The sequence below is a fragment of the Ovis canadensis genome, chromosome 18 (assembly GCF_042477335.2).
Source record: "Ovis canadensis isolate MfBH-ARS-UI-01 breed Bighorn chromosome 18, ARS-UI_OviCan_v2, whole genome shotgun sequence".
NCBI classification, from domain to species: Eukaryota; Metazoa; Chordata; class Mammalia; order Artiodactyla; family Bovidae; genus Ovis; species Ovis canadensis.
This window is the reverse complement of record NC_091262.1, coordinates 40,019,780-40,046,600: the sequence shown is the minus strand read 5'-3', so window position 1 is coordinate 40,046,600 and position 26,821 is coordinate 40,019,780. Positions and strand designations below refer to the sequence as shown.

General features: G+C 41.4%; 1 protein-coding gene across 8 annotated transcripts in view; it reads right to left on the bottom strand.

Moving 5' to 3' along the window:
* ARNT2 (aryl hydrocarbon receptor nuclear translocator 2) overlaps positions 1-26,821 on the bottom strand; it is a 190,709-nt gene that overhangs the window by 37,520 nt on the left and 126,368 nt on the right. For all 8 annotated transcript variants that reach the window (XM_069559010.1, XM_069559012.1, XM_069559009.1 and 5 more), the window contains 3 exons: positions 17,397-17,473; positions 6,840-6,974; positions 3,066-3,140 (listed from right to left, as the gene is read on the bottom strand). In XM_069559010.1, coding sequence (XP_069415111.1) covers positions 3,066-3,140; positions 6,840-6,974; positions 17,397-17,473 — 287 coding nt within the window. The remainder of the gene's footprint in view (positions 1-3,065; positions 3,141-6,839; positions 6,975-17,396; positions 17,474-26,821) is intronic.

The window sequence follows — 26,821 nt, the reverse complement described above, 5'->3', positions numbered from 1 at the left end:
TGTCACAGTCCAGGCCTGGAGACAAGGCTGGTGCATTCACCTGTGCTTTCTTCAGGTATGATGCTAGTACTCGAGACCACCAAGGCCAGGTATGAAGCCAGCCCAGCCCAGCTGTTCCTGCAAACACCTTTACCCACCACCACCACCACCACCACCACCACCATCACCACCACCACCACCACCACCATCACTGTGGAAGACATCTGAGCAGAGAGGAGGAGCCTGCCTTAATCTCCCTGGGTCCCACTCTTCCATCTGACATCCAGGTCACCTGGGATCCAGAGAGGGCATCAGAGTGCAGAGCAGACTCGGGATTCCCACCCCATTGGGGCCCCGTCTGGCATGCTGTCATCCCACCAACCACAAATTCCTCACAAACTCGCGATCCCACACTAAAGTCTCATATCTGGGTCATTCAAAATGTCTGTTTAAATCCAGAGTTCAAGGACTTGCTCTGAACTCACACAGCCTCCTCTGACCTTTTTGCAAAAATAAGTCACTTCCTTTTATCAACATTTGTCCTCCACCCTGACCGCTGGTGGTTGGAACCCAATGAACATGGGCAAGGAGCTCTGGCCTGGCTCTTCAGTGTGTCCGTGTGGCTGCTGGTTGCTGCCTGCTGAGCCAGGTGACCCACCCTGGCTGCCGGCTATCGGGTGGGGCTGCTTTGGTTTCACCTCCTGCCCCAGGAATGAGGTGGCTGCTCTCAGAGCGAGGGTTACTTAAGCAGAATCCTGGGGTGGGATCGATGTTTTACTCCTTCTCTTTCTTTTCCAAACTAACCAGGTTCTGATAGTGTCAGCAGTTTAAAATCTCTGAGGTGCTGTCAGATGGAGAGGTCTGTGTGGGGAGTTTGGGGATGGAGGTGGACACTTCGGAAGGAGGCAGGCTCTGATTCCAGTTCTGTTATCACCTTGCTGTGTGACTTGGAGCAAGTGACTGAACCTCTCTAAGTCCTGGTTTTCACTGCAAAAAGTAGGAATGATAAGATATTGTGAAGGGTCGAGGATTATACAGGATAAAATATGTGTGACGAGGGGTCCATTGTTGTTCAGTTGCTAAGTTGTGTCTGAGTGCGATTCCATGGACTACAGCCTGTCAGGCTCCTCTGTCCACGGGATTTCCCAGGCAAGACAACTGGAGTGCATTTCCATTTCCTTCTCCAGGGGATCTTTCCAACCCAGGGATCAAACTCATGTCCCCTGCATTGGCAGGCAGATTCTTTGCCACTGAGCCACCTGGGAAGCCCAAGGAAGCTGTTGCAACACTCAAAATACATGGACAGGTGGCCTGGGCAAGGTCAGTAAGAACAAGAGTGGGAGAAGAGGGCAGGTTACTAGTGTCCTTTGAGGGGGGCTGGAGTCAGGAGGACCGATTGGGCAAGATGTGGGAGATCAAGGGAAGAATGAAGACTTTTTCTTGGTTTCTGACCTTTATATCCAGAAGACCAGTGGTACAAAGGAGACTGGGGGCTGTGAGATGAGAGTGGAGCACCGTGTTGGAAGGTTCGTGGGCACTCAAGTGCAGGTGTGGGCTAGGTATCTGCACATCCACAGGTGATGATATGGACTGAACTCATCCAGTAGGTAAAATCACCCGGATACTAGAGAGAAGGAGAGAAGGCGCCAGGAACAGAGCCCCAGAATATCACGGCTTGGAGATGCAGGCAGAGACGAAGGATGGACAACAAAGCAGTCTAACAGGTGGAAAAGTAACCAGGAGCTGGAGCTATTTGGGAAGAACAGGGCAGCAGGGCACAAGTCGGGTCATGTGGTCTGCATGCACAGATGTGGCATAACTGGAGCCCTAGGTCTGTGCATGCAAACAGCTCCATGCCTTTCACAGGAGCTCAGTGTCGGAGGCACTCATTCTGAACCACTTGCAAAGCAGAGTGTCAAGGACTTATTCTCTCAGATGAATGACAAACCATGATTCCCTCTCAAAAAGCAATTCAAAGGCCCTTCTGTAACATTACCCATCCTTTTCCCTGCAGGGGCTGAAGCGAGTCCTTGGAACCCTTCGAGGACTGGCTCTCTCTCTGCTCCCAGGTGGACCCATACTCAAGAGGGGGCAGGTCCGCAGTGACAGTCCTGCTTCTCTCACTCCTTACCCACGTGACCTTATGGAATTCCTACACGAAGCTTCACTTGACTCGCCTGTAGCATGAGGATGATAACACCCACTCCTATGACTGCTATGAAGTTTCAGGAAAGCAGTGTGTGCAAAAGGGGCTTCCACACTGCCTGGCACATAGTAGGTGCTCAGTAAACAGCATCTAATTCTAACGACGCTCTGGATACAGTGAGCATAGTGGCCTTTCTCTCAGACCTCCACGGTCACCCTCGGTCCTTCTCTCTCCTTCACTGTCTCTGTTCACATTGTCAGCATCGCTACCCAGCAACCACCTCCTCTGCTGCTCCTGCCCCAGTTCCGTCTCATCACCAGGGCAACCGAAGCAGCCTTCTGATTTGTCTTTTGTTCCATTTATTTCGCATCCTTGTCTCTTCCACATACCTGGGCTGCCATACCTGGGTTTTTCAAAACATCGCTCCACTTCAAATCCTCAAGGGAATCCTCACTTAAACGACTCAGGAGAGAATTTAAGTTCCCGGTGATGGCACATGAGGCCCTTCAGAATCTGGCCTCATCGGCCTCTTCTTTGACCACTGCCCACCTCCTCCCTACAAGGCGGCCAGTGTCACTGTAGCCACGAGGAACTACTTAAAACTCTCCCAACAGGCTGTGTTCTTCTTTGCATCTCTGGTGCTGGCCCCTTGTCTAGAATGTTCTGTCATTTCTTCTCTGCTCATCTGTTAAGACCCATCCTGATGTCTCCCCTCAGAGACTGTTCCTCACCCTGTCAACCTTGTCCTTTTCTGCTCTTCTCTCAAGACACAGAAATTCCTTACTGATGGTCTGCCCTCCCCATTGGACTGCGAGCTCCTTCATTCCAGGGGCCTCTGACGCCTTGGAGAGGGGGTCCCTGCTGCTTGCCTGGCACATGGAAGGACCACATCCATGTGTACCCAGTTTCTACATCAGCTGGAAATGAACATTCATGGTACCTGCTGGAAACTCTCCCGAAGATGGCTCTGATCCTCGGAGTGGCAGAACTCCAAAATGTCCTTTCCTAGAAGATCCTAAAGAGAGAGAGACAAGCTTTAATACTTCCCAACCCCACATTTCATTGTTTATATATCACTGTTAGACAAGAGTGTTCACATACATCCCCTTCAACTCATCTCCTTTAGCGCACACCATCATAAGGGGGAAAAAAGTGGATGGAAATGTTTTCCTTGCGTGATTAAGGAGCTGGCATCTGGTGCCCCATCCTCAGTGCCTCTGGCATGTTCAGTATGGACTTCTAATTTTGCTAAGGAACTAGAGCAGCAGCTTCAGAATGCAATTTTATTTCTGTTTGCCTTGGAAAGGCAGACTGTACAGTCGAGTTCTAATAAACATTTTAATAAACATAAAAAGAACACAAGTGGTAGCATGAAGATGGATGTGTAGCCTATGAAACCTGGAATTGTTTAAATGGGGGGAACTGCAGCTCTCTTGTGCCTGGAGAAAAGCAGTTATCATAAAATAACTAAACTTGTTAAGTCTGTTGACTACCTACCTTCGTTCATCAATGTTTTATTCAAAGGACCCAGCATTAACCCCAAACAAAAGTGTTTTGCAATGAAACCAACTGGAATGAGAGAAACCGTCCAAAAGCAAATGGGTTATAGGAAACTGGTCCAGTTGGAATATCTTCAGCAGCAAAGAGTTTCAACAAAGTCATCGATCAGAACCCAAATCAGCAAATGGCCTCAGTGGGTGCTGATGCTGGCAGGGGAAAGGACTCTTATCTGTGCCAAGACACACCTAGATCCAAATGCCCATGGAAGGTGGCTGGCAGATAAATGAATCAGGCTGGAAAGAGAAGTCATCAGAGGTCACAGTGAATTTGGAAAGAGATTAATTTTCCCCTTCATTCCGTCCCAGAATTCTGAGGTTTACATCAGTCTAGAGATGAAGAATTCAATGAATGGTTCCCATATTTCAATTTAGTCTGTTTCTAGTTATAAAATAGACATGTAATTAAAAAAACCCCCATCAATGTCACCCAAACTGTTTCTCAGAACAAGGATTCTTTTTCTTCTTTCTTGTTTGTTCAAATGCTTTTTATATTGGAAGAAATTTAAGTCTACAGAAAAGTTGAAAGGGTAGTGTAATTCACACCTGTGGGTCGTTTTAACTGGATTCATCAACTGTCAGTATTTTGCCACATTTGCATTTTTCTCTTTGTTTCATATATATGCAACTATAAATATATAAGAAACATAAAAGTAAATACAAATGAAATATCATACCTATGCACAAATATATCTAAAATATATTTATATATCTTATTTTAAATTATATTTAAAATATGTTTATATATTTAATTTTTTGTTGAATCATTTGAAAACAATTAGCAGGAATCATGACGCTCCTCATATATGAAATATGTGTCTTTTTGCGACCCCATGGTCTATCCATGGAATTTTCTAGGCAACAATAGTGGAGTAGATTGCTATTCCCTTCTCCAGTGGATCTTCCTGACCCAGGGAATTGAACCAGGGTCTCCTGCATTGCAGGCAGAATTTTTAGCATCTGTGCTACCAGGGAAGCCCCATATAAATGACATTTTCTTACAAATCCATAATGTACCATATTATACCTTAAAAATCAATAATTACTTGATAAAATCACCTAACATTAACATTTCCTCATTTGTCTCCCAGTTGTCCTTTATAGCTATACATCTTCAGGCTGAGGACCCAAGGAAGGCTTTTATATTGCATACTGTTATTTTATCTCTTTGGTTTATCTTAATTTGGAACAATCTCTCCAAGCCCGGCTTCAGCAATACATGAACCGTGAACTTCCTGATGTTCAAGCTGGTTTTAGAAAAGGCAGAGAAACCAGAGATCAAATTGCCAACATGCGCTGGATCATGGAAAAAGCAAGAGAGTTCCAGAAAAACATCTATTTCTGCTTTCTTGACTATGCCAAAGTCTTTGACTGTGTGGATCACAATATACTGTGGAAAATTCTGAAAGACATGGGAATACCAGACCACCTGACCTGCCTCTTGAGAAATCTGTATGCAGGTCAGGAAGCAACAGTTCGAACTGGACATGGAACAACAGACTGGTTCCAAATAGGAAAAGGAGTACATCAAGGCTGTATATTGTCACCCTGCTTATTTAACTTATATGCAGAGTACATCAAGAGAAACGCTGGACTGGAAGAAGCACAAGCTGAAATCAAGATTGCCGGGAGAAATATCAATAACCTCAGCTATGCAGATGACACCATCCTTATGGCAGAAAGTGAAGAGGAACTAAAAAGCCTCTTGATGAAAGTGAAAGTGGAGAGTGAAAAAGTTGGCTTAAAGCTCAACATTCAGAAAATGAAGATCATGGCATCTGGTCCCATCACTTCATAGGAAATAGATGGGGAAACAGTGGAAACAGTGAAAGACTATTTTTGGGGGCTCCAAAATCTGCAGATGGTGACTGCAACCATGAAATTAAAAGACGCTTACTCCTTGGAAGAAAAGTTATGACCAACCTAGATAGCATATTCAAAAGCAGAGATATTACATTGCTGACTAAGGTCCGTCTAGTCAAAGCTATGGTTTTTCCAGTAGTCATGTATGGATGTGAGAGTTGGACTGTGAAGAAGGCTGAGTGCCAAAGAATTGATGCGTTTGAACTGTGGTGTTGAAGAAGACTCTTGAGAGTCCCTTGGACTGCAAGGAGATCCAACCAGTCCATTCTGAAGGAGATCAGCCCTGGGATTTCTTTGGAAGGAATGATGCTAAAGCTGAAACTCTAGTACTTTGGCCACCTCATGCGAAGAGTTGACTCACTGGAAAAAACTCTGACGCTGGGAGGGATTGGGGGCAGGAGGAGAAGGGGACGACAGAGGATGAGATGGCTGGATGGCATCACTGACTCGATGGACGTGAGTCTGAGTGAACTCCGGGAGTTGGTGTTGGACAGGGAGGCCTGGTGTGCGGCGATTCATGGGGTCACAAAGAGTCGGACACAACTGAGCAACTGAACTGAACTGAACTCCTGACTTTTGATATTTTTTGTGATTTTTGTGTTTTTCACTTAAAAAAAAAAAGACCTTGAAAATGTGTCTCCTGTAAAAAGAGGATCCATATACATTTGAGAAACAATGGTGAGACAAAACTCAGGGAACATCTTTAAGACATTTCAGGGTCTTTCACATGAATATACTTTTAAAGTTTCTAAGGAGATTTCCTATTTGGTATTCATCAAAATTAATTGATAAGAGAGTCTCTTTTTCATAGAACATCTTAATTCTAGTTTGAGAAAAATCTAGAGCTAGATTAAACAAAATGGTTAGCACAAAAAATTGAGTTAATTTTAAGCAGTGCAGTTGCATACAATAACCTTTTTTGCTTTGGAAGGCCATTACCCAGGCAAGGAGATGGATTTTTATGCTGTTTTTCCCTGTATTGTCACTGTATTATATCTTTAACAAATGAGGTAGGTGAATTTTGAAAGTGAAAGTGTTAATCGATCAGTCATGTCCGACTCTTTGTGACCCCATTGTCTGTAGCCTGCCAGGGTCTTCTCCATGGGATTCTTCAGGGAAGAATACTGGATTGGGTTGCCATGCCCTTCTTCAGGGGATCTTCTTAACCCAGGGATTGAACCCAGGTGTCCTGCAGTGCAAGCAGATTCTTTACCATCTGAGCCACCAGGGAAGCCCAGGTACATTTTAAATAAAACTAAATCTCCAGCCGACTCCATGAGCTCAAAACCACCTACCTGAGGCTGGTAGCCAATCACACTGATGCACCTTGGGTCCACAAACGTGATGATCCCATCAGAGTTATGCCGTGATAAGAATTCTGTGGGCACTGACATCCCACTCATGTCCATGCACACAGGAGAGCTGGTCACCTGGAATGGAGAAATCCACAGGGAGGCAGTTTTAACACAGACAGAGACAGTGATGGAGACTGAGTTAGAGAACAATCCACGTGGATTTAGTTTCACAGATCCTTCCAGGTCATGAGTACAATGAGTTCAAAATGTTTGACAATAAATGCAGGAGAGGGTGTGGAGAAAAGGGAACCCTCCTACATTGTTGGTGGGAATGTAAATTGGTGCAAACACTATAGAGAACAGTAGGGAGGTTCCTTAAAAAAACTAAAACTAAAACTACTGTATGACCCAGGAACCCCACTCCTGGGCATATACCCTGAGAAAACCATAATTCAAAAGATACATGCAGTGGAGAGCAAATAGGGAATTGATTACCGGCTAGATTGCTCTCTCCCCTTTTGATTCCCCCTGTTCTCCTCCTGGTCACCTCTATCTCCCTCCTCCCTCTTCTCTTCTCTATGTAACTCTGTGAACCTCTCTGGGTGTCCCTCACTGTGGAGAATCTTTTCACCATTAACCTAGATGTTTTATCATTGGTGCTATATGGATGGAGAAGTCTTGAGGCTACTGTAAGAATAAGACTGAGAAACAGGAGGCTTAAATCCAAAACTTGAGAACACCAGAAAACTCCTGACTCCAGGGAACATTAATTGACAAGAGCTCATCCAAAAGCCTCCATACCTACACTGAAACCAAGTTCCACCCAAGAGCCAACAAGTTTCAGAGCAAGACATATCAAGCTAACTCTCCAACAATGCAGGTACATAACCCTGAGCACAAAAATACAGATGGCCAGAAGTCATACAAAACCCATAGATACCTCAAAACTCACTACTGGACACTTCACTGCACTCCAGAGAGAAGAGATCCAGCTCCACCCACCAGAACACCAACGCAAGCTTCCCTAACCAGAAAGCCTTGACAAGCCACTCCTCCAACCCCATCCACAGGAAGGAAACTCCACAATAAAGAGAAACCACAAACTTCCAGGATACAGAAAGGCCACCCCAAACACAGCAACCTAAACAAGATGAAAAGGAAGAGAAATATTCAGCAGGTAAAGGGACATGATAAAAGCCCACCAAACCAAACAGAAAAGGAGGAGATAGGGAGTCTACCTGAAAAAGAATTGAGAATAATGATAGTAAAAATGATCCAAATCTTGAAAACAAAATGGAGTTATAGATACATAGTCTGGAGATAAGGATTGAGAAGATGCAAAAAAAGTTTAACAAGGACCTAGAAGAAATACAAAAGTCAATCAATAATGAATAATACAATAACTGAGATCAAAAGCACTCTGGAGGGAATCAACAGAAGAATAACAGAGGCGGAAGATAGGATAAGTGAGGCGGAAGATAGAATGGAGGAAATAAATGAAGCAGAGAGGATAAAAGAAAAAAGAATTAAAAGAAATGAGGACAACCTCAGAAACCTCTGGGACAATGTTAAACACCCCAACATTCGAATCATAGGAGACCCAGAAGAAGACAAAAAGAAAGTCCATGAGAAAATACTTGAGGAGATAATAGTTGAAAACTTCCCTAAAATGGGAAAGGAAATAGCCACCCAAGTCCAAGAAACCCAGAGAGTCCCAAACAGGATAAACCCAAGATGAAACACCCCAAGACACATATTAATCAGATTAACAAAGATCAAACACAAAGAAAAAATATTAAAAGCAGCAAGGGGAAAACAACAAATAACTCACAAGGGGATCCCCATAAGGATAACAGCTGATCTTTCTATAGAAACTCTTCAGGCCAGAAGGGAATGGTAGGACATACTTAAAGTGATGAAAGAGGAAAACCTACAACCCCAATTACTGTACCCAGCAAGGATCTCATTCAAACATGAAGGAGAAATCAAAAGCTTTACAGACAAGCAAAAGCTGAGAGAATTCAGTACCACCAAACCAGCTCATCAACAAATACTAAAGGATCTTCTCTAGACAGGAAACCCAGGAAAGGTTTATAAACTCGAACCCAAAACAACAAAGCAAATGGCAACAGGATCATATTTATCAATAATTACCTTTAATGTAAATGGGTTGAATGCCCCAACCAAAAGACAAAGACTGGCTGAATGGATACAAAAGCAAGACCCCTATATATGCTGTCTACAAGAGACCCACTTCAAACCAAGGGACACATATAGACTGAAAGTGAAGGGCTGGAAAAAGATATTTCACGCAAATGGAGACCAAAAGAAAGCAGGAGTAGCAATACTCATATCAGATAAAATAGACTTTGAAACAAATGCTGTGAAAAGAGACAAAGAAGGACACTACATAATGATCAAAGGATAAATCCAAGAAGAAGACATAACAATTATAAATATGTATGCACCCAACATAGGAGCACTGCAATATGTAAGGCAAATGCTAACAAGTATGAAAGGGGAAATTAACAGTAACACAATGATAGTGGGAGACTTTAATACCCCATTCACACCTATGGATAGATCAACTAAACAGAAAATTAGCAAGGAAACACAAACTTTAAATGATACAATGGACCAGTTAGACCTAATTGATATCTATAGGACATTTCACCCTAAAACAATGAATTTCACCTTTTTCTCAAGAGCACACGGAACCGTCTCTAGGATAGATCACATCCTGGGCCATAAATCTAGCCTTGGTAAATTCAGAAAAATTGAAATCATCTCAAGAATCTTTTCCGATCACAGTGCAGTAAGATTAGATGTCAACAACAGGAAACACTGAGGTGGAAGAAGAACAAGCTGGAATCAAGATTGCCGGGAGAAATATCAATAACCTCAGGCATGCAGACGACACCACTCTTATGGCAGAAAGTGAAGAGGAACTAAAAAACCTCTTGTTGAAAGTGAAAGAGGAAAGTGAAAAAGTTGGCTTAAAGCTCAACATTCAGAAAATGAAGATCATGGCATCTGGTCCCATCACTTCATGGCAAATAGATGGGGAAACAGTGGAAACAGTGTCAGACTTTATTTTTTTGGGCTCCAAAATCACTGCAGATGGTGACTGCAGCCATGAAATTAAAAGATGCTTACTCCTTGGAAGGAAAGTTATGACCAACCTAGATAGCATATTGAAAAGCAGAGACATTACTTTGCCAACAAAGTCTGTCTAGTCAAGGCTGTGGTTTTTCCAGTGGTCATGTATGGATGTGAGAGTTGGACTGTGAAGAAAGCTGAGCACTGAAGAATTGATGCTTTTGAACTGTGGTGTTGGAGAAGACTCTTGAGAGTCCCTTGGACTGCAAGGAGATCCAACCTGTCCATCCTAAAGGAGATCAGTCCTGGGTGGGTGTTCATCAGAAGGACTGATGCTAAAGCTGAAACTCCAATACTTTGGCCACCTCATGTGAAGAGTTGACTCCTTGGAAAAGACCCTGATGCTGGGAGGGATTGGGGGCAGGAGGAGAAGGGGATGACAGAGGATGAGATGGCTGGATGGCATCACCAACTCGATGGACATGAGTTTGAGTGAACTCTGGGAGTTGGTGATGGACAGGGAGGCCTGGCGTGCTGCAATTCATGGGGTCACAAAGAGTCGGACACAACTGAGCGACTGAACTGAACTGAAAAGGAAAAAAACTATTAAAAATACAAATATAAGGAGGCTAAACAACACACTTCTGAATAGCCAACAAATCACAGAAGAAATCAAAAGAGAAATCAAAATATGCATAGAAACGAATGAAAATGAAAACACAACAACCCCAAATCTATGGCATTCAGTAAAAGCAGTGCTAAGGGGAAGGTTCACAGCAATACAAGCCTACCTCAAGAAACAGGAGAGAAATCAAATAAATAACCTAACTCTATATGTAAAGCAACTAGAAAAGGAAGAAATGAAGCACCCCAGGGTCAGTAGAAGGAAAGAAATCATAAAAATTAGGGCAGAAATAAATGCAAAAGAAACAAAGGAGATCATAGCCAAAATCAACGAAGCTAAAAGCTGGTTCTTTGAGAAGATAAATAAAATAGACAAACCATTAGCCAGACTCATCAAGAAAAAAAGGGAGAAGAATCAAATCAACAGAATTAGAAATGAAAACGGAGAAATCACAACAGACAACACAGAAATACAAAGGATTATAAGAGACTACTATCAGCAATGATATGCCAATAAAATGGAAAACTTGGAAGAAGTGGACAAATTCTTAGAAAAGTATAACTTTCCAAAACTGAACCAGGAAGAAATAGAAAATCTTAACACACTCATCACAAGCACAGAAATAGAAACTGTAATCAGAAATCTTCCAACAAACAAAAGCCCAGGACCTGATGGCTTCACAGATGAATTCTACCAAAAATTTAGAGAAGAGCTAACACCTATCCTACTCAAACTCTTGCAGAAAATTTCAGAGGAAGGTAAACTTCCAAACTCATTCTATGAAGCCACAATCACCTAATATCAAAACCAGACAAAGATGCCACAAAAAAAGAAAACTACAGGCCAATATCACTGATGAACACAGATGCAAAAATCCTTAACAAAATTCTAGCAAACAGAATCCAACAACATATTAAAAAGATTATACATCATGACCAAGTAGGCTTTATCCCAGGGATGCAAGGATTCTTCAAAATTCACAAATCAATCAATGTGATATACTGCATTCACAATTTGAAAGATTAAAAACCATATGATTATTTCAACAGATGCAGAGAAAGCCTCTGACAAAATTCAACATCCATTTATGATAAAAATCCTCCAGAAAGCATGCATAGAAGGAACATACCTCAACATAATAAAAGCCATATATGATAAACCCACAGCAAACATTATCCTCAATGGTGAAAAATTGAAAGCATTTCCCCTAAAGTCAGGAACAAGACAAGGGTGCCCACTTTCGCCACTACTATTCAACATAGTTTTGGAAGTTTTAGCCACAGCAATCAGAGAAGAAAAAGAAATAAAAGGAATCCAGATTGGAAAAGAAGAAGTAAAACTCTCACTGTTTAGGGATGACATGATCTGCTACATAGAAAACCCTAAAGACTCCACCAGAAAATTCCTAGAGCTAATCAATGAATACAGTAAAGTCTCAGGATATAAAATTAACACACAGAAACCCCTTGCATTCCTATACACTAACAATGAGAAAACAGAAAAAGAAATTAAGGAAACAATTCCATTCACCGTTGCAACGAAAAGAAAAAAATACTTAGGAATAAATCTACCTAAAGAAACAAAAGACTTATATACAGAAAACTATAAAACACTGATGAAAGATATCAAAGATGACAAAAATAGATGAAGAAATATCAGAGATTGGAAGAATCAATATAGTGAAAATGAGTATACTACTCAAAGCAATCTATAGATTTAATGCAATACTTATCAAGATACCGACAGTATTTTTCAGAGAACTAGAACAAATAATTCCACAATTTGTATGGAAATACAAAATACCTCAAATAGCCAAAGCAATCTTGAAAAAGAAGAATGGAACTGGAGGAATCAACCTGCCTGACTTCAGACTATACTACAAAGAAACAGTCATCAAGACAGTATGGTACTGGCACAAAGACAGAAACATAGATCAGTGGAACAAAATAGAAAGCCCAGAGATAAATCCATGCACCTATGGAAACTTTATCTTTGACAAAGGAGGCAAGAATATACAATGGAGAAAAGACAATCTCTTTAACAAGTGGTGCTGGGAAAACTGGTCAAACACTTGTCAAAGAATGAAACTAGAACACTTTCTAACACCATACACAAAAATAAACTCAAAATGGATTAAGAACTAAATGTAAGACCAGAAACTATAAAACTCCTAGAGGAAAACATAGGCAAAACACTCTCTGACATAAATCATAGCAGGATCCTCAGTGACCCAACTCCCAGAGTAATGGAAATAAAAGCAAAATTAAACAAATGGGACATAATTAAACTTAAAAGCTTCTGCACAATGAAGGAAACTGTAAGCAAGGTGAAAAGACAGCCTTCAGAATGGGAGAAAATAGTAGCCAATGAAGCAACTGACAAAGAATTATTATCAAAAACATACAAGCAACACCTGCAGCTCAATTCCAGAAAAATAAGCAACCCAATCAAAAAATAAGCCAAAGAACTAAACAGACATTTCTCCAAAGAAGACATACAGATGGCTAACAAACACATGAAAAGATGCTCAACATCACTCATTATCAGAGAAATGCAAATCAAAACCACAATGAGGTACCATCTCACACCAGTCAGAATGGCTGCTATCCAAAAGTCTACACACAATAAATGCTGGAGAGGGTGTGGAGAAAAGGGAACCCTCTTACACTGTTGGTGGGAATGCAAACTAGTACAGCCACCATGGAGAACAGTGTGGAGATTCCTTAAAAAACTGGAAATAGAACTGCCATATGACCCAGCAATCCCACTGCTGGGAATACACACTGAGGAAACCAGAATTGAAAGAGACACGTGTACCCCAATGTTCATCACAGCACTGTTTACAATAGCCAGGACATGGAAGCAACCTAGATGTCCATCGGCAGATGAATGAATAAGAAAGCTGTGGTACATATACACAATGGAGTATTACTCAGCCATTAAAAAGAATGCATTTGAATCAGTTCTAATGAGGTGGATGAAACTGGAGCCTATTATATAGAGTGAAGTAAGCCAGAAAGAAAAACACCAATACAGTATATTAACACATATATATGGAATTTAGAAAGATGGTGTAACGATGACCCTATATGCGAGAGAGCAAAAGAGACACAGATGTAAAGAACAGACTTTTGGACTCTGGGAGAAGGCAAGGGTGGGATGATTTGAGGGAATAGCATTGAAACATGTATATTATCATATGTGAAACAGATCACCAGTCCAGGTTTGATGCATGAGACAGGGTGCTCAGGGCCGGTGCACTGGGATGACCCTGAGGGATGGTATGGGGAGGGAGGGTCAGGATGGGGAACACATGTACACCCATGGCTGATTCATGTGAATGTATGGCAAAAACCACCACAGTATTGTAAAGTACTTAGCCTTCAATTAAAATAAATTTTTTAAAAAGATACATGCATCCCACTGTCCACTGCAGCACTATTTATGATAGTGGGGACATGGAAGCTAAATGTCCATTAACAGAGGAATGAATAAAGAAGATATGATACATGTATACAACAAAATATTACTCAGCCATAAAAAGAAATGAAATTGTGCCATTTAGGGAGGTGGATGGACCTAGAGACTGTTATACAGAGTGAAGTAAGTCAGAAAGAGAAGAACAAATACTATATAATATCGCTTATCTGTGGAATCTAGAAAAATGGTACAGATACGCTTTCTAGTAAAATGGAAATAGCGACACAGATGTAGAGAACAAACATACGGAGATCAAGGCAGGGAAGGGAGAGTGGGATGGATTGGGAGATTGGGACTGACACTTATACACTATTCATACTATGTATACAATAGATAACTAATGAGAATTGTATAGCACAGGAAATGATACTCACTGCTCTGTGATGACCTAAACAGTAAGGAAATCTAAAAAGGAGGAGATATATGTATATGTGTAGCTGATTCACTTTGCTGTACAGCAAAACTAACACAACGTTACCTGAAAGCAACCATCAGTTCAGTTCAGTTCAGTCGCTCAGTCATCTCCGACTCTTTGTGACCCCATGAATTGTAGCACGCCAGGCCTCCCTGGCCATCATCAACTCCCAGAGTTCACTCAAACTCATGTCCATTGAGTTGGTGATGCCATCCAGCCATCTCATCCTCTGTCGTCCCCTTCTCCTCCTGCCCCCAATCCCTCCCAGTATCAGAGTCTTTTCCAATGAGTCAACTCTTCACATGAGGTGGCCACAGTACTGGAGTTTCAGCTTTAGCATCAATCCTTCCAGTGAACACCCAGGACTGATCTCCTTTAGGATGGACTGGTTGGATCTCCTTGCAGTCCAAGGGACTTAAAATTAATTTTAAAAATAAATAAAATGTTTGAAACTGCCCTGGTCATACTTTGGACTAACTGGAACAGTGGACCACTTTCTCTACACTTCTGAGCTTCTTTTGCGACCCCATGGACTGGAGTCCACCATGCTCCTGTGTCCATGGGCTTTCCCAGGCAAGAATACTGGAGTGGGTAGCCATTTCCTTCTCCATGGGATCTTTAGGGACCAGGGATTGAATCCACTTCTCCTGCATTGGCAGGCGGATTCTTCACCACTGAGCCACCAAGGAAGTCTAAAGAAGTCTAAGGAACTGATTACACTGTTTGGAAATTCTACATTTGTGAACTGAATTCACTCAAGTATTCTTTCTTTCCCTGTTTGCAATGAATAAACAATGCTTATCATGTGTTAATGAAACAGCTTCTGAAAACGGTGAGATCCAGGAAGCCACAGACATGCAGTATCAGTGTTCTCTGAACTACATCTACTACAGCCTCACCATCAGAACCTGGAAGGCCCTCAATGCCACAGGAAGAAAGACTTAGTGGCTACTAGGTGCGCCAGACATCAAGCCAGTGGGATTTATGCATTAATACATTATTCAGAATATCTAATTCTCAAAAGATGAAAAAGACACATTTCCTGCCCTTGAGGAGTCTGCAAGGAAGGGCCTTACTCTCAACTAACTATATGAAAACAGATAAGGAAGAAACTTAACTGACATGTAAACTCAATGCTGGGTGAGTAGGGAGGCGAGTGATTCACTTTGACTAAGCAGATAAGGGAGTCGTTTCAATGGCTCTTGAAAGATGAGGAAACAGAAGTAAACAAGAGGAGAAGGAGTTCTCCTGTTTAAGGAGCCTCCTTTAACAACAAGCAGAAGTAACAGCCTGTGGACGTCCACAATGGTGGGCATGTGCATGGCAGGCTTGTGGAAAGGGGAAGATGTAGTTTGGGAATAAGGCATGAGAGATGGGAGGGAGGAGGCAGGGTTGTAAGGTGAGTGGGTGCCTTATCCTGCAGACCACAGGGAAACACTCACAGTGACTAGACATGGGTGTGAAACAACAAGCACTGACGGTATATATAGTACAAGGGAAGCCCCAATATATAGTACAAGGGAAGCCCCTATATATAGTACAAGGGAAGCCCCTATATATAGTACAAGGGAAGCCCCTATATATAGTACAAGGGAAGCCCCTATATATAGTACAAGGGAAGCCCCTATATATAGTACAAGGGAAGCCCCAATATACAGTGCAGGGAACTATATTCAGTATCTGTAATAACCTACAATGGAAAATCATTAGAAAAAAATATATACAATATCACTTATATGTGGATGCTTTCGAACTGTGGTGCTGGGAAAAGACTCTTGAGAATCTCTAGGACAGCAAGGAGATCCAAGCAGTCAATCCTAAAGGAAATCAACCCTGAATATCAATTGGAAGGACTGATGCTGAAGCTGAAGCTCCAATATTTTGGCCACCTGATGCAAAGAGTCAACTCATTGGAAAGACCCTGATGCTGGGAGGGATTGGGGGCAGGAGGAGAAGGGGATAACAGAGGTTGAGATGGCTGGATAGCATCACCAACTCAATGGATATGAATTTGAACAAACTCTGAGAGATAATGAAGGGCAGAGGAGCCTGGTGTGCTGCAGTCCATGGAGTCACAAAGAGTTGGACACGACTTAGCGACTAAACAAAAACAAATACATAGAATCCAGAAAAGTGGTACAGATGAATTTATTTGCAAAACAGAAATAGAGACAGAAGTAGACAACAAACTTATGGACACCAAGTGGGGTGGAATGCATTGGGAAACTGGGATTGACATATATATATTATTGATGTGCTAAATCGCTTCAGTCATGTCTGACTCTTTACCACCCTATGGACTATAGCCCACCAGGCTCCTCTGACCATGAGATTCTCCAGGCAAGAATACTGGAGTGGGTGCCATGCCCTCCTCCAGGAGATCTTCTCCACCCAGGGATCAGACCCACATCTCTTGTGTCTCCCTCACTGGCAGGCGGGTTCTTGACCACTAGCACCACCTAGGAAGCCCAGTACTATGTATAAAATAGATCACTAATGAGAACCTACTGTCCAGCAAAAGGAAGTCTACTCAATGCTCTGTGGTAACGGGAAGGAAACCTAAAGAAGAGGGGATATTTCTATACATAGAGCTGATTCACTTTGCTGTATAGCAGAAACAAACATGAAATTGTTAATTCACTATACTTCAATTAAAAACAATGGGTGTGATGTGAGCAGAGCTCAACTTTGCAACAACTGGTGCATATCAGGATGGGCTGACACAGACTCTCATTGAAGTGAGAACTCTGCCGCTTACAGGTCACAGTCTCCCCATTCTTCTCCCAGATTCAGCCTCATCTTTTCCATAAGGTAAGACACGGAACTCAACAATGCTGAGCACACGGGAGATGGAAAAAGTCATCCAGACCACAGACTCTTGCTCGCTGCAATAGCAAGCCCTCCTTGAAGATTAAAAAGGCAGTGACCTCCTTCTTACCTGGAGTCGTCCAATTGCCACCAGGCAATATTTACTGCCTTGTCCCACATCGGCATCTTCTTCAGGTATAGTCATTCCTGAAATGAAAGATGCCAGAGTCAGCAACATGTCCAGGGTGACTTGAAAAGATGTACAGGTGTCCATTTTACTTACATGATCAAAAATGTAGATCCACCGTGGACCCTCCAGGGTCTAGGAAGTCAGTCAATGAATTAACCAGTCCTTTGCTCATTTCCTGGAGAAGGAAATGGCAACCCACTCCAGTACTCTTGCCTAGAAAATACCATGGACGGAGAAGCCTGGTGTCCATGGGGTCACAAAGAGTTGGACACGACTGAGCGACTTCACTTTCACTTGCTCATTTCCTGCTCAGCTCTCTGCTTGATGTCTTTTGATAATCTGTTTTTCTAAGATTTTTTTTTTTTTTTGGTGTGGACCATTTTAAAGTCTTTATTGAATCTGTCGCACTATTGCTTCTATTTTATGTTTTGGCCCTGAGGCACGCAGGATCTTTCACATGGGATCTTTTTTAGTTGAAGAATTCGAACTGCTCATTGCAGCCTGTCCGATCTTAGCTCCCTGACCAGGGATCGAACCTGCACCTCCTGCACTGGAAGGTGAAGTCTTAACCACTGAACCACCAGAGAAGTCCCGCTTTTGATAATTTCATGGCACATTATCATCAGCATCTATGGAAGATGCTGAAAACTGAAGGAAGATGAAACAAATTATTCATGTATAAATTTGCAAAACTTGGCTAAAACACTTGGTTTTAAGGGAAAGTTTGGTAAGGAGTATATACAGACACTTCAAATTATGGAGTGGGTTGCCATTTTTTTCTTCAGGGGATCTTCCTGACCTAGCGATCAAACCTGCGTCTCTTGGATCTCCTGCATTGGCAGGCAGATTCTTCACCACTGAGCCAAGCTCCATCTCAGCCTGCATTAAAACTGAGGTCCAAAAGGGTATGATATAGTCCATCGCATGCTGTGAGGCTTGAATGAGAGGACTGTGGGGAACCTCCCTCAGCCCAAGACCCAAATATCAGCTTCTTTTTCACTTCCCTGACTTTACTCCCCAACTGCTGGTAGCAGGTATATTTGTGGGGTTCCCCAGTGGCTCAGTGGTAAAGAATCCACCTGCCAATTCAGGAGATGCAGGAGACACAGGTTCGATCCCCTGGGTTGGGAAGATGCCCTGGAGGAGAGCACAGCAACCTACTCCGGTATTCTTGCTTGGGAAATCCCATGGACAGAGGAGCCTGGTGGGCCACAGTCCATGGGGTCACAAAGATCTGGACATGAATTGGGCAACTGAGCACACATGCACAGTGTATTTATGGACAAAGAGAACAGTGGGTTCAGATACACTTTTGCCACACTAAGGATGAAGGTGCTATGCTACAGGCCAGAACAGAAAGCAGAGGAGACAGTGAGTGGTGGGAAGAATCCTTGAATCCAGTCAGGATGAAAAAATCATGTTTTTCTGTTCTACCCTGTGGAAGGAGGGATTCTGCAGGGCGAGGCTGTCACTGGCTGATCCCTGAGACCATCTGCCTTTAGCATAATGCATTTAGCATAATGTACTCTTTATACACTTTCTAATATATATTATACATACATATATATATATATGACATACTTTTTATACACTTAAAGGACTTGTATCTTTGGCTCCCATTAAGTCTTCTTCTCTGCACGTCTAGGCTGATGCACCTTCTTTTTTTTTAATTTTTAAAATAATTAGATTTTTTTCTTTATCAACTGTACCACGTAGCCTGTGGGATCAGTCAATGAATTAACCAGTCCTTTGCTCATTTCCTGGAGAAGGAAACGGCAACCCACTCCAGTACTCTTGCCTAGAAAATACCATGGACGGAGGAGTTGTTCATTTGCTGATTCATTCTTCACCCCACCAGTGTTGTGTGAGAACTTTTATATATTTTAAAAAGTAGTCACACATGCTCTTTATGTACCTTCTATCAAGACTTGAAGTTCGATTTCCTTGAGACTACTTTGATCAATGAAATAAGTGGAAGTGATGCTCTTTGGCTTCTAGACAATGAGCCCCAGACATTGTGGAGCAGAGGCAGGTCATCCATATTGCACCCTGTCTCCACCCCTAGCCCACAGAATCTGAGTATAATAAAATGGTGGTGGTTTTATCAACAAAATGCAAGCGTGTGTGCTAAGTCGCTTCAGTCATGTCCGACTCTTTGTGACCCCATGAACTGTAGGCCACCAGACTCCTCTGTCCATGGGATTCTCCAGGCAAGAATACTGGAGTGGGTTGCCACGCCCTCTTCCAGAGCATCTCCCCAGTCCAGAGATTGAACCTGCATCTCTTACATCTCCTGCATTGGCAGGCAGGGTCTTTACCACTAGTGCCACCTGGGAAGCCCTGTTTTATCATCAAAATAAAATGTCTCAATTAGAAGCTGCATCAGGAATTCTCCAGTGGTCCAGTTAAGACTCTGCCTTCCAGTGCAGGGAGCTTGTGTTCAGTCTCTGGCCAAGGAACCAAGATCCAACAGGCTACGTGGTGCAGTTGATAAAGAAATAAATGTTATTATTTTTAAAATTAAAAAAAAAGAAGGTGCATCAGCCTAGATGTGCAGAGAAGAAGACTTAATGGGAGCCAAAGATACAAGTCCTTTAAGTGTATAAAAAATACATCATATATATATGTATGTATAATATATATTAGAAAGTGTATAAAGAGTACATTATGCTAAATGCTGGCTGGACAAGCTGAAATCAAGATTGCTGGGAGAAATATCAATAACCTCAGATATGCAGATGACACCACCCTTATGGCAGAAAGCAAAGAGGAACTAAATAGCCTCTTGATAAAAGTGAAAGAGGAAAGTGAAAAAGCTGACTTAAAACTTAACATTCAAAAATCAAAGATCATGGCATCCAGTCCCATCTCTTCGTGGCAAATAGATGGGGAAACAATAAAAACAGTGACAGATTTTATTTTCTTGGGCTCCAAAATCACTGCAGTTGGTGACCAGAGCCTTGAAATGAGAAGATGCTCCTTGGAAGAAAAACCATGACTGACCTAGACAGCATCTAGAGCAACCTAGAAAGTAGAGACATTACTTTGCTGACAAAGGTCTATCTAGTTAAAGCTATGGTTTTTCCAGTAGTCATGTATGGATGTGATAGTTGGACTACAAAGAAGTCTGAGTGCAGAAGAATTCATGCTTTTGAACTGTGGTGTTGGAGACGACTCTTAATCCCTTGGACTGCAAGGAGATCAAACCAGTCAATCCTAAAGGAAATCAGTCCTGAATATTCATTGGAAGAACTGATTCTGAAGCTGAAGCTCCAATACTTGGGCCACCTGATGGGAAGAACTGACTCACTGGAAAAGACTCTGATGCTGGGAAAGATTGAAGGCAGGAGGAGAAGGGGATGACAAAGGATGAGATGGTTGGATGGCATCACCAATTCGATGGACGTGAGTTTGAGCAAGCTCTGGGAGTTGGTGATGGACAGGGAAGCCTGGAGTGCTACAGTCCATGGGGTCACAAAGAGTTGGACATGACTGAGTGACTGAACTGAACTGAAGTGTATAAATTGGCTCCTTTGTAAGAATGCATTTTAATACACCAGCTAAAATTATGTTACGAGAGGGACTGAGGGCAGGAGGAGAAGGGGATGACAGAGGATGAGACGGCTGGATGGCATAACTGACTCGATGGACATGAGTCTGAGTGAACTCCGGGAGTTGGTGATGGACAGGGAGGCCTGGCGTGCTGCGATTCATGGGGTTGCAAAGAGTCAGACAGGACTGAGTGACTGAACTGAACTAAACTGAATTTGGCTTTGCAGAAATGAAGTGGAAAGTTGTAACTTATTAAATAAATAGTTTTGGTCTTAATGTGGGCAGGTAATCTTTAGTTGTGAATGAGAGCCAATTAAGTGTTTGTGAAATATCCAGAAAATTCTTCAGTAAACCCAAACTTCCTTAAAGAAATTTATTTATGTGCCTGTCTCAAGGTTCTCCTCAGGATGCTGGGCTCAGTTTTCCCATGGAAGGGCTGGCGCCTGAAACACTGGGGCTGAATATTTGCATAGGTGGCTCTGACACAAGCCCACGAGCAGCTGTAGGGACCCCAGGGCCAAGGAAGCTGTGATCATCACTGCTCAGACTACCAGGGTCCGGAGGAGGCTGTGGGTGACCACAGGAAGGCAGGGGTGGGCTCTGGCACCAGCTGGCGGGAAGGATTCAGGATCAAGCTCTCACATGCTTTTCTGACCAAAAGCCTCTGACAGGGAAGTGATGTGTAATCTCCAGATTATCATCCAGATATCTGGATGTTCTCTATTTTCCATACGTTTGGGTAATACTCTCAAGTAACAGATGATCTTTTAAAATGGTTTTGACGGTCAGTACTCATCAATAAAAAGACAAATATAGCCCCAGTTAACAAAAGGGCAAAGGATGTGAACATTACTCCAAAGGAAGTATACAAATGGTTAGTAAGCATATGGAAAGATACTCAACATCGCTAGTCATCAGGGAAATGCAAGTCACTACCATAATGAGAGTACTTCATATCCATTAGGATGGGCTACGATTTTTTAAAAATGCAATAACAAGTGCTGGTGAAGATGCGGAGAAACGAACCATCATATACTGCTGGTGGGAATGTAAAATGGTGCAGTCGGTTTGGAAAACGATCTGGCAGTTCCTCAAAGGGCTAAACACTGAGCTACCATATACCCCAGAAATTCCACTCCTAGGTGTGCACCCGAGAGAAATGAAAACATATGTCCACTAACATATGTCCATGTAGACATAGATGTTCACAGCAACAACAGCCCCAAAGTGGAAACAACCATGATATCTGTTAAGAGATGAATGAATAGACAAAATGTGGTAGATCCAGATACTAGTATATTATTGGGCAATAAAAAAGAAAATACTGACACCTGTTACAATATGGATAAATCTTGACAATATCATGCTAAGTGAAAGAAGTCCATCACAGAAAGTCACATATTACATGAGTCTATTTATGTGAAATGTCCAGAACAGGCGATTCCGTAAAATCAAACAAGTAGATTAGTGGTTGTCTAGGATTTGGGGGGAAACAGGAATAACTGCTAACTGCTAATAGGTGTGCAATTTCTTTCTGGGATAACGAATATATTTTAAAACTAACTGCAATGATATACTTGTAAAACTATGTGAATACACTCCAAACCACTGAATGGTACATTTTAATTTGTACACTTTGTGATACATGAATTATATTTCAATGAAGCTGGTGTATAAACAATATTTTGAAAAAAAAAAAGGGGGGGTATAAATAAGGGGAGTAAAAAGCTACCTACCAAAAGAATATAAAAAAATGATGTCTTGGTATATTTCTGGCCAGCCTTTTTGAATCAAATTTAGAAGACTATATGATACCATTTTTTATTTTGGCCACACCATGGGGATAGATATGGGGACAGAACCCATGTCCCCTGCAGTGGACACACAGAGTAAACCACTGGATCTCAGGAAAGACCCTAGAAAACTATAGATAAATAAAAAGATAAACATTAAAATTAACCTTGATTACAGTACAATCCTTACGTCCTTTACTGTGTGTATATGTGTGTAATAAAATATCTTTTTTTTCTTATATTGTTTTATAACCTGCTTTGGAAACTTTTCAGCTTACTGAGAAACATTTATGTGTTTTCATCTTTCCTCTGTATGGCTGTGCTGTGATTTCTGTAACCCCATCTCTCTGATACTAGTGCATTTTATTTTCCCCCAGTTTTTCACACGCACAAGAAATACAATCCCATGCATCCTTCTACATAGCATCTTAGAGCATATCAATGATTTCTTTAGCATATAAATCCTTGGAATGAAACTGCCATCTCAGAGAGTATACATGGTATTTTATTATTAGTTATACTTGCTTTTCTTTGAATATATATTTGTTTTCCATTTGGTCTTTTATGGACAGCCTGCACACAATTTTGCAATACAAAAGTTCTGTTTGTGGGTTTTTTCCTCATTTATTTAAAAAGTTTTGTGATGTATTAAGAATATAGGTGGGTCTCTCACAGACTTAAAGAATGAGCTTATGGTGGCTGGGGCAGGGGGAAGGATGGGGGAAGAGATAGGGAGTTTGGAATGGGCATGTGAACACTGCCGTATTTAAAACGGATAACCAACAAGAATTACTGTGTACAGCACAGGGAACTCTGCTCAGTGTTAAATGGCAGTCTGGATGGGAGGGAAGTTTGGGGGAGAATGAATACATGTATACGTATGGCTGAGTCCCTCTGCAGTCCACCTGAAACTATCAATACACTGTTAACTGGCTATACTCAATACAAAATAGTTTTTTTTTTTAAAAGAATATATGTGGGTCTCATTTAAGTTATTTTTTATGTTTTTCTTTCCTTTAAAGTGTTTTCTTCATTTATTTCTACAGCATTATTAAAGTATAGATCATCAAAACTGTCAGTTTTAACTCTTGTTTTTGCCTTTGGCGGTCATTCTTTGAAAAGTACAATCTCTACCCCAAGATCACGTAAAATATTCACTCATATTTTCATATAGCACTTTATAGTTTCACATTTACCTTTAATAAATCTTAAATTTTTGATATGCTGTATCTCATAGTTTTACAAATGATCAGTTGTCCTCAAACTGCGCACTACTTTTTCCTTTTGAAAATGCTTCCCTCATCAAATACCACATTTCTTTTTCTTTTTCTTTTTTTTATTTTTACTTTATTTTGCTTTACAATACTGTATTGGTTTTGCCATACATTGACATGATCCACCATGGGTGTACATGAGTTCCCAATCCTGAACCCCCCTCCCACCTCCCACTCCATATCATCTCTCTGGATCTTCCCAGTGCACCACCCAAGCATCCTGTATCCTGTATCGAACATAGACTGGTGATTCGTTTCTTACATGATAGTATACATGTTTCAATGCCATTCTCCCAAATCATCCCACCCTCTCCCTCTCCCCCAGAGTCCAAAAGTCCGTTCTATACATCTGTGTCTCTTTTGCTCTCTCGCATAGAGGGTTATCATTACCATCTTTCTAAATTCCATATATATGTGTTAGTATACCGTATTGGTGTTTTTCTTTCTGGCTTACTTCACTCTGTATAATAGGCTCCAGTTTCATCCACCTCATTAGAAATGATTCAAATGCATTCTTTTTAATGGCTGAGTAATACTCCATTGTGCATATGTACCACAGCTTTCTTATCCATTCGTCTGCTGATGGACATCTAGGTTGCTTCCATGTCCTGGCTATTATAAACAGTGTTGCGATGAACACTGGGGTACACGTGTCTCTTTCACTTCTGGTTTCCTCAGTGTGTATGCTCAGCAGTGGGATTGCTGGGTCATAAGGCAGTTCTATTTGCAATTTTTTAAGGAATCTCCACACTGTTCTCCATAGTGGCTGTACTAGTTTGCATTCCTACCAACAGTGTAAGAGGGTTCCCTTTTCTCCACACCCTCTCCAGCATTTATTGCTTGAAGACTTTTGGATTGCAGCCATTCTGACTGGCAAACACCACATTTCTACTTGGGTCTGTTTTAGGTCTTTTATGTTTGTTCAGTAATTGGATTTAGAAAGTTCATTGGTCACATCTTAATTAGTTAGGCTTTAAAAGATATTTTCACATATCATAAGGCAATTACTCCCAAGTACTGTTAATGAAAATTTTATTAGCTACTTTTATATTTAGTGAACTACACAAATCTCAGAATTAACTTTCTTTTAAAAGAAATTCCACTGGGACAGTTATTAAAATTGTATTAAACATATAGATTGGTTTAGAAAAAACTGAAATCTTTGTAATACTAAGCCTTTATATCAAAGAATACACAACTCTCCACTTAGCTATATTCATACATAATTCACATATTAGTTACATTCATATCCCTCAATATTATTTTGTAGTTTAAGAAACATTTTGCATTTCATGTTAAGGTTACTAACATGCATTTTAAAGTGTTGCTATTTTTAAAATTAATTTATTTTAATTGGAGGCTAATCACTATACTGTAGTGGTTTTTGCCATACATTGACATGAATCAGCCATGGGTGTACATGTGTCCCCCATCCTGAACCCCCCACCCACCTCCCTCCCAATCCCATCCCTCAGGGTCGTCCCAGTGCCCCGGCCCTGAGAGCCCTGTCTCATGCATTGAACCTGGACTGGTGATCTATTTCACATATGGTAATATACGTGTTTCAGTGCTGTTCTCTCAAATCATCCCACCCTCCCCTTCTCCCACAGAGTCCAAAAGACTATGCTTTATCTCTGTGTCTCTTCTGCTGTCTCACATATAGGGTCATCATTACCATCTTTCTAAATTCCATATATATGCGGTTAATATACTGTATTGGTGTTTTCCTTCCTGACTTACTTCACTCTGTATAATAGGCCAGTTTCATCCATGTCATTAGGACTGATTCAAATGCATTCTTTTTAATAGCTGAGTAATATTCCATTGTGTGTATGTACCACAGCTTTCTTATTCATTCATCTGTCAATGGACATCTAGGTTGCTTCTACATCCTGGCTATTGTAAATAGTGCTGTGATGAACATTGGGGTACACGTGTCTCTTTCAATTCTGGTTTCCTCGGTGTGTATGCCCAGCAGTGGGATTGCTGGGTCATACGGTAGTTCTATTTCCAGTTTTTTAAGGAATCTCCACATTGTTCTCCATAGTGGCTGTAATAGTTTGCATTCCCACCAACAGTGTAAGAGGGTTCCCTTTTCTCCGCACCCTCTCCAGCATTTATTGTGTGTAGACTTTTGGATAGCAGCCATTCTGACCAGCGTGAGATGGTACCTCATTGTGGTTTTGATTTGCATTTCTCTGATAATGAGTGGTGTTGAGCATCTTTTCATGTGTTAGCCATCTGTATGTCTTCTTTGGAGAAATGTCTGTTCAGTTCTTTGGCTCATTTTTTAATTCAGTTGCTTATTTTTCTGGAATTGAGCTGCCTGAGCTGCTTGTGTAATTTTGAGATTAATTCTGTCAGTTGCTTTGTTTGCCTTCATCTTCTCCCATTCTGAAGGCTGTCTTTTCACCTTGCTTACAGTTTTCTTTGTTGTGCAGAAGCTTTTAAGTTTAATTAGGTCCCATTTGTTTAATTTTGCTTTTATTTCCATTACTCTGGGAGATGGGTCATAGAGGATCCTGCTGTGATTTATGTCAGAGAGTGTTTTGCCTATGTTTTCCTCTAGGAGTTTTATATTTTCTGGTCTTACATTTATATTTTTAATCCATTTGAGTTTATTTTTTGTGTATGGTGTTAAAAAGTGTTCTAGTTTCATTCTTTGACAAGTGTTTGACGAGTTTTCCAGCACCACCTGTTAAATTCAGTTCAGTTCAGCTCAGTCACTCAGTCGTGTCTGACTATG